The sequence below is a fragment of the Oculina patagonica genome, chromosome 8 (assembly GCF_052425735.1).
Source record: "Oculina patagonica isolate OP01 chromosome 8, crgOcupat, whole genome shotgun sequence".
NCBI classification, from domain to species: domain Eukaryota; kingdom Metazoa; phylum Cnidaria; class Anthozoa; order Scleractinia; family Oculinidae; genus Oculina; species Oculina patagonica.
Window position 1 is genome coordinate 4,365,412 of NC_135765.1, and position 8,377 is coordinate 4,373,788.

Genomic DNA, 8,377 nt, shown 5'->3' on the forward strand with positions numbered 1-8,377 from the left:
ATTCGCGCGGCTACTTTAGATTGCGATCTACTGGGGTGGATCTTGAGGGAGGGTGTGTAGCGTTGCATTCCCCCCCCCCCCCAGCCGAAAGGATGGGAAAAAACGGTGTGGTTTAATGGTGCATCCCCTCCTAAGAAAAATCCCGGATCTGCCCCAGTCTAGGTCATTACTCATCTTCAGAGTTAGCTATTCGAAATCGATCGATAAATAAACATCCCTCGGGGCGCGCACTTTTTTTTATGTGTAACTGCAGGAAATTATTAAATACTCTGCACCTTGAACTATACAGTTTTAATTGATATTTGTTCTTTGTTTATACATATGCCACTGTGGGACTCTCGTTTCTAAAAATTCTGAAAACGAGTTTTAACTACTTAGTTTTTATTGATATTCGTTCTATGTTTAATACATCAGCCACCGCGGGGGTTTCAGTTCCTATAAATTTTGATATCGTGTTTGCAGCCATACCAAAACTTAGATAGTTACCTTGAAGAACTAACATTAACAATTAATGATTATTATTTTTTAATTTGTAAATCAAGCTCAATAAAATGTCTTTATTGTAATCAACGTTTAGTTCGATACGAATTGTTTGTTTTTAAACAATTTGCATCAAAGCGAAGAGTGTAGCTATAAACTATATTGTAAAAAAGAAAGAAAATAAACTGAACATGGCTTAAACTATCCATTTCTACTGAGCGGTGGCTTTCAAAGTTAAATTTCTGAATGATTGTTTCAACGCAAATGTTAAGTTCATCCACCAAATAGTCAATGAAAATCAAAGTGCTATTAGCTTCAGCTTTTGCATAGTTTTCTCTTTGCCAATTAGGTAAATAATGTCATTGTCTAACGAACCCTCCACGGTAGGCGACGGGAACACATTGTCCCGTTAGGAGTTCTTGCATTGTTTTTGCACGCTATTGAAAATGTACATTAGCATCTTCATTCTTGGCAGAAAATGACACAGATGCTCGTTTTGGTGTATCTGGTTTTGGTGCTGGTTGTGGTTTTGGGGCTATTTGTGGCTTTGGGGCTAGTCGTGGTTTTGGAGCTGGCTGTGGCTTTGAAGAAAATTTTGGTTCAGCAGCAGGTAGTTCATCTTCAGGGGAGCTGTGTAGTGCTGTTTCGGAAGGAAACGCACTCAGTGTTTCCATTTTCTTTTGAAGCTTTTCGAGCTCGTTCCTGGTCTGCTGAGCAGTTAGCCGATGTTGTGGCTCTTTGTCCCAACACGTCTGCATGACAAGTTGCCACATCCCCCAAGGTTGGCGTGTGCCTCTAATGTGGCTTGGGCGAAGTCCCTCTCTTATATCATTCAGAAGCTTGAAATGAGATCGACTAGCCAGTTCGTTTTGGAATGCTGTCTTGGCATACCACATCTCCCAAAGTATCATGCCAAAACTGTACATGTCAGCCTTGCTGTTGTAAATTCGACCATCCAGTACTTCGGGAGCAAGGTAAAGCAGGGTACCGCACATTGTACCGGATATGTCTCTTTCGTGTTTCGCCACGCCAACATCGGTTAGTTTCACTTTGTTGTCAACTGTCAACTTAACAAAAACAAAGCAACATAGAAGTTTGCATGGTTGTCGTTTGCAAAGTGGCACTTAGTATTCACCCGTCGCAGCTGATACTATCATTGCTAGCTTCGGGTACCACGTAAGAAGTTCTCATAAAAGGATTTTATCGCAAAAATTTAGAAAGAACCAAGATAGAATTAAAGCTTAAAAAAAGGCAATATAGAGGAATAAAAAAGTAATATAGTAACATTTAAGATTGACGGGTTTATGGTACGTGGCACAAGTTCTGTACTCCCGTGATTGGGAAAAACAGAATGTGTTATCACCACCACCACAGCTACCACAACCACAGTCATCATCATTATCATCATAAGTGGGAAACTTAAACAACACTGAGTATCCGCTCTTTGACCTTTCTGGTCTCTTTTTACTTTTTAAAAACATAAGGGTTTACTTTCCGATCTAAGAATAACATGAATCAAGAACTTTTTACTCACCAATAAATTGTCCAATTTCAGATCCCGGTGAACAAATTCTTGTTCGTGAACATAGCGTAACGCATCAAGAATGTCAAATACCCAGAGCAGAACATTTTTTCTCACTGTTACGTCTTCTGAGCGGGCTGGAGCATTCTCTGGATGGGACATGATGTGCATTTTAAGAGAGCACTCACAGAGCTCTAAGATGACCATCACTTGGGTTCCACACGGTGATTTTTGAAGATTTGTTCCAAAGAACTTTACAATGTTTGGATGACGCAATTCTCTGAAAAATGTAAATAAAAAACAAAATTCGAGCTTCACTTAATTGACCGTTAAGATAAAAAAACATCGAACCTTCAATAATCTTAAGAGTAATAATATGTTGATCAGCAAGTAGTAATTTATACTACTTTAAAGCGACCTACTATTTGATTAGGTAAGTTACGTCCATTGGCCACATTACAGGAGAGTATTAGAATGGCCTAGGAATGGGAAGGTACAAAACCATCTCGTGTACATGGACCACTAGCCCCCATTTGTGCAAATTTAATGCACTCTTTTGCATATAAAATGCAATCCACTTTTGTTAAGAAAGGAGCGTTACCTATGGAAATAAGTTGGTTGCATTGGTCATATGGAAGCTAGTTGCATAACCATTCACGTGACTTTAGTGTTTTATTTTTTGTCTTGGTTCTGACTTTTTTATTAATCATGTGACTTTGAATTCCAAAGGCACTGCTTTATTTTTGTTTGGGTTGGTTTGCCTCAGGTTATGAATAATAGACATAATTGGGTGTTTAATTATAAATGAGTAACACTTTTTCGGCTACGCAAATGAGGGGAGGGCGGGGATGGACTCATTCATAAATGGTCATGGTCCAACAGTGAGGGTCCAGTGGTCAAAATTAAAGAGCCCGTCAAGAAGGGAGTGCGCTAACCCAGGGTCCATGTTTTGTACATTATTCAATGGAAAAGAATCGAATTACGGGTCGTCTATTAGCATTCTGTGTGACAAAACATTCTGTGCGAAATATTTTAGTCTACCACAATAGAAAAAGACTGATCGGGAAAATTAACATATAAAAAACAAACCGTAGAGCTATTTCCTCGTCAATAAAATGCCACACGTTGTTTCGTTTAAGAGGATTGCTGTACACCTTGAGTGCCACCTCAATTTCTGGTTCTCCTTTTCGAGAAAGAATACCGCAATACACGGTCGAGAAGGTTCCTCTTCCAATGACTGATTTCTCTTCCTCGATCCATGTTAACTCCCCGCCTGAGAAATCTGATTTCCTTATTTCTTTGACGTTGAACACTGTGATGTCTCGTTTTAACTCCTCCAAGCGCGTGCTCACTGGTTCGTAAATCCCTTGAATCTCGAACTTGCTTCTAGACTCGGTGAGCAGCTGATGATACAACTTCTTATCTCCTTCTCTCAGTCGTGCTATCTTAGCTCTGATCTGAGTCAGGAACTTAACGGCATCTTCTAACTGTCCGCTTATAAACGGAAGCAGCCTATCCTCACTGGCAATGATTTTAAGGCATTTCTTAGATCTCTTTTCCATGTAGGAGAATGGGTCTTTCTTGTACCTCTCAAGCTTCTTTTTGTATTGGAAGCTCTGTTTGACTTTCTGCGTAAGAGCACCAAGAAATGGTGCACCAACTACCACCGAGGCCAAACCTTGACGGAACCAAACTGGAGTGGTGACATCAATGGACTTTTTGGGCAGGTTCTTACGAGACATTGCTGGTTTGGGAGGCTCACGAGAAGGACTTTCGTGATCTACTTCTCCAAAAATAGCATCTTCTTCGACCTTTCGGATTTCCTCTTCCATGATGTCGTACTTTTCAGTAAAATATTTAATCAGAGCAACCTGGGCCTGTGCAAAATGATGCTTTTCATCTTCCCATTCCTGCACGTACTGCTGGGCTCTTTCGGAAATGCACTGTAAAACTTCACCTTTAGTTTCCTCCCATGTCGATCTAGGATCAGGCACTTTACACGAAGACCACTTGCAGAATCTGTTAGAAGTTTCTTCAGCTTTGAAATAGATTACAAGCTTTTCAATAATCTCTTTTATCACCTGCAACTGATATTCACTAAGTTCGACAAAAATGCGATCCTGCGAACTTTCCAATTCTACCATTCTTTCCATGACTCTTTTCATCCTCTTCTCTGTCTCCTGGCGTGACATGTCCGTTGATTTTAGCAGTGTCCTGACTTGGGTGGAGGCACGAGACAGGACATCCTCGAGCCATCTGTATTAATTAAAAAACAATGAATTAATGAATTAATTATGACTTGCGGTTGAAATGGCCTGCTTTAAAAAAGAGAGATGTGTTCTATGAATTTGCCTTGCATTTTTTAATTGCATTGGGTGTTTCTTGATAAATTTTTCACGTTCAGCGCTGTCTGATGACGAGTTCGCTTCATTGACATTGATCGCTTTTTGTCCAGACTAAGAAATTTTTCAATGTTTTTCTCCATGTTATCTTTGATGTTTATTGCATCCGGTTGCTAACCTATGTTCATTCTGCCTGAAGCCTTTAACATTATCTCTCTTTCCCCTTTTTCAGCAAATCGCAAGCAGTTGTTAATTTTTCCCGTAAAAGCCCACTGAACGTTAATAAGAAAATGTCGGTATTGTTTTCTTATGGACTAAGCATGGCGCAAATTATTTTCTACTTTTTGTGGGATCTTTAAACAATATATCGTCTTGCGAGATATTATCCTCTTTCCGTCTTGTAGGTTTTAGAAATAATTAAGCCTATTTTTAGCAATTTGCATGTCTCCTTACCTGGAATAAATTTGCAGACTAGTCTGCATGGAAGAAATCACAAGATTGTTTATTCCACTTAACAGCTGATCAAAGTCTTCAGTTATGACACCATACGTCTGTGCGTGCTGCGCTCTTTGGCACGACAAGTAAATGATCTGCTTCTGTTGATCCAAGTCTCCCAACTTCTTGGTAAGTTTCTGAATTTGTGTCCTCTTCACTTCCTCGACATTTTCAGCAGGAATTTGATCCCACAAGTTGCAAACAAATAATGCACAAGACGTGAATAACTTAACGTCCATGTTTGCTTTCTCCTTCAGCGTTGTGGCATGGTTGAGCAACATACCAAGCTGTTTTGGGCACAAAATATGAAAATAATTAGGACGACCTTTTGGAAGTCTCTGGGGGTCCAAACCAATACAGCAGAACCTCCATACGACGGCTTCCCTGGGGCAGTATTGAATGGTTATTGCAGAGACCAAAGCTCACCGTTCCAGGGAGTTTTCAAAAAGAATAAGGTGTACGGAACGGTGCACGGTCGCGACGAAACATTCTGGTCGTACTAAAATTGAATGGCCATTATACAATCGTTGCTTGATATAGTGAAGGTTCGTCGAAAGACATGTTTTTCTGTATTCGAGGGAATGTGGAAATGGGGTAATCAAAAGGGACTGAAAGGGGACCATTAATATGAAAAAAATTAATACAAGTTGATGAAATTAAGCTGTTCGAGTCATTTACTTATCATGTTTACAAATCAGCTACTATATACGAGTTAATATATTTTCTTTCTTGAAAACAAAGGATTGTTGCTAGTAAATCTCGCTATTAATATTTCCTCAGTACTTGCCCTACATTTCGAATTGTGTTGTTAACAGATAATGTCTATCACACAGGGTCCCAAACAACACAAAGGGCTTTTGGGCTCCAGCGCTCCAGCCACCAAAAAGCAGGGCCCCATGCCTGAGGCTCCAGAGAGTTTGTTCAAGGGTTCCAGGCTCCGATATACTTTTCTGCTTTATTGCAAAATTAAATCACAATTACTTTTCCAAAGGTGCCATGCAATGAAAATTGCCGGGTATTGTACATTATACAAGACAAAAATAACCAACGAAAAGAAAACATTATCAGACAGACAGACAGACAGACAGACAGAAAGACAACACGTGGATGAGGACATGTAAAAAATGTAAATGTTGCTTATAGTGGTCATGCACTTAGCTTCGAGATAGCTAGTTTACAGGCATGCCACTGAAACAAAGGATAAAAACCTTGTACACATATAATAACTGGCTACAAGTCACCGCTTAGCTTGATTAATTTAGTTCCGTATAATGTCAATGCATAATTGAAGACAAGTGCACAAACTGGCGCCTTACCCTGTCACCTACCACCTACTCCATAAAACTCCAAATGATTAAAAAATCCCCTGAGAAGCCTTATGCGCCACTTGGTACGCACAGGCCAACTTTAGTATTCTGTTATGAACAGGACAAATATAATGCGTTTTTGGAATTCTTTTGCTACAAAGCCAGAATAAATTTTCTGAATGAGGCTAAATAACGGACCTCTGGAAAATTGTTAACCACAACTGCATGACATACGGTTAAAATGTAACTGACAAGTGATTTAATTTCTTTAAAAAATTAAATGTCTGGCAATACATGTATCAATAAAATACATCAATACATCAACACACTCCGAAATTTGATGTTACCTTGAACAAAGGATGTGGCCAAAACAGCTCTATCTTCTTGTATGGAGATCCCTTCTCTCGTTCATCTTTTAAGTGAACAAATTCTTCTATCTCCTCTTTGTAGCTCGCCGAAGAATGACCAAGTTCCTGGTAGAAAGGTTCACGACTCTCTCCGCTTCCATCTTTAAAGTGTACCCCAATTGCGGGCTTCTCACCATATTTCAATTCGTATATCGTTGATGTTGTGCTAAGAATGGAATATGGCAGAAGATCCTCTCCGAGAATAAGGTTGATGATGCTGCTTTTACCAGCACTGGTTTCACCTGTTTGCCAAAAAATTATCAGCCTCAGTGAACTATTATGACATTAGCAGTAAACCAAAAAATGGAATTTAATTTATGGGAGCAACATATATTTAGATCAAATAAGAAAGGGTAATACAAAAAAAGCTATAGCTCAGTTTTCTAGAATCGAGTGAGATGAAAGTCCATGCGTCTTACAGCATGCTAATACCTACATGAACAGTATTAAATGGGAAAGTTTCATTCGTCAGTGTTATATACGTATGAACGTGACCAACAAAAGCTCGAAAACAGCTTTGAGCGTGACTATGGCAGTAACATCGATTAAAAGTAAAATACACACCTGCAACCAGAACTACATATTGATCCCTCGGTTTGATATTTTTCAGATTTTCTTCCAGAGTTGACTTAAAATCTCGTAAGCTTTCCTGAAGGTTTTGCATGATGAAGTCTTTGTCCAACTGCTGAAAGAACTCCACTGCCTCCTCATAAAGTTTACACAAAATTCCGCGTTTGTATGCATCTGTCTTGCAAGATTCTAATAAAACTTGAAAGGTCTAGTAAAAAAATAAAATTAATGAAATAATTAAGATTGATTTATTAAAGGCAGGGCCTGTTAGTTCACATTTTGGTAATGCTAATCAGTGAATGGTTGGCCATCCTTTGAACAGCCGAGGACAGAATAATGAGATTCACACGAAGTCAATGATAAAATTGATTCGAGCTTTTTAATGATGTTTATATAAGACACTTTAGGTAACGTTAACGACACCTTTGTGTAAAACTTTTACATACAATAACATGATACTTAATTCGATACTTAGGTCAAACTATAGCAACAATACAGGTGATGTGGACCTATAGTACCTACCTAAACTAGTTATGTTATGCAAATTTAGATGGGAGTCTATATATCGCCTTGCGTTTGATTGACCGAAGTAGTTATAAAGGAAAAAATATTACGCGAAAAGAGATCAAGTTAACAAGAAATTACCGCGAACAACACGAAGCAATATACTCATGGAAAGCAAGAAAGGACCTATACAAAATATAAACGAAAGGGACAGTATATTTGACGAGTTCTATTAGAAAAAAAAGTAATAAGGCGTTCCCTGGTTAAATTATTTAAAATTATAAGCTTTTGGCAGCCAGTCTTGATGTCTCCCCAATTTCGAATAGAATTTGTATTTTAAAATTGTTTATAGCTTGGGCCGAGGCTTGCAACATCTTTCAGCTTTATTGGCGTAGTGGCTTTTCACAAACTGCGTTGTTTAGTAGGCACACTACGCCCAAGATAATTTGCCGTTATATAATTCCTAGAACTCTCAGTAGCCGATTGGTGTCCCACCTTGAACTTTTCGACAGTAAAACACTCCTGTGTCCAAATTGATTCCTATGATGCGGAGCAAATTGACCGATTCGTTAGAAACTATCTCACGGCGGGAGTCATTACTTTTTGGGTCGATTTTTTTGGGGGAGGGCCAAGATATTTTGAACCCAAATTGAGGGAAGGCCAACATTTTTCCGCCCTCCCCAACCCCCCCCCCCCCTTACTAAATGACCACTCCCCAACGTCGAACTGAGCATACAGTCGCACAGAACT

The 8,377-nt window shown here is 39.1% G+C and overlaps 3 protein-coding genes across 3 annotated transcripts in view; all 3 read right to left on the reverse strand.

Moving 5' to 3' along the window:
• LOC144663380 (uncharacterized) overlaps positions 1–8,377 on the reverse strand; it is a 78,265-nt gene that overhangs the window by 62,919 nt on the left and 6,969 nt on the right. The window lies entirely within an intron of this gene.
• Positions 7–5,839, reverse strand: LOC144663397 (uncharacterized). Its single transcript, XM_078524325.1, has 5 exons — positions 5,821–5,839; positions 4,798–5,126; positions 3,092–4,258; positions 2,015–2,282; positions 7–1,547 (listed from the first exon to the last, which is right to left on the reverse strand). The coding sequence occupies exons 2-5, from the start codon at positions 5,118–5,120 to the stop codon at positions 918–920; spliced, it is 2,388 nt and encodes a 795-aa protein (XP_078380451.1). The 5' UTR covers positions 5,121–5,126; positions 5,821–5,839; the 3' UTR covers positions 7–917.
• LOC144664110 (dynamin-like protein 2) overlaps positions 6,216–8,377 on the reverse strand; it is a 125,151-nt gene continuing 122,989 nt past the window's right edge. The window contains exons 2-4 of the mRNA XM_078525239.1: positions 7,118–7,331; positions 6,494–6,795; positions 6,216–6,254 (exon numbers count right to left, since the gene is read on the reverse strand). Of these exons, the coding sequence (XP_078381365.1) occupies positions 6,216–6,254; positions 6,494–6,795; positions 7,118–7,331 (555 nt within the window). The remainder of the gene's footprint in view (positions 6,255–6,493; positions 6,796–7,117; positions 7,332–8,377) is intronic.

Bases quoted from the DNA above. Each gene is read 5' to 3' on its own strand.
- LOC144663397 (XM_078524325.1), bottom strand. From the start codon at position 5,120: ATGTTGCTCAACCATGCCACAACGCTGAAGGAGAAAGCAAACATGGAC. The intron at 4,259-4,797 runs GTAAGGAGACAT...TAATTAATACAG, and splicing joins AGTCTGCAAATTTATTCCAG to ATGGCTCGAGGATGTCCTGT. The intron at 1,548-2,014 runs GTGAGTAAAAAG...GTTTTTGTTAAG, and splicing joins TGAAATTGGACAATTTATTG to TTGACAGTTGACAACAAAGT.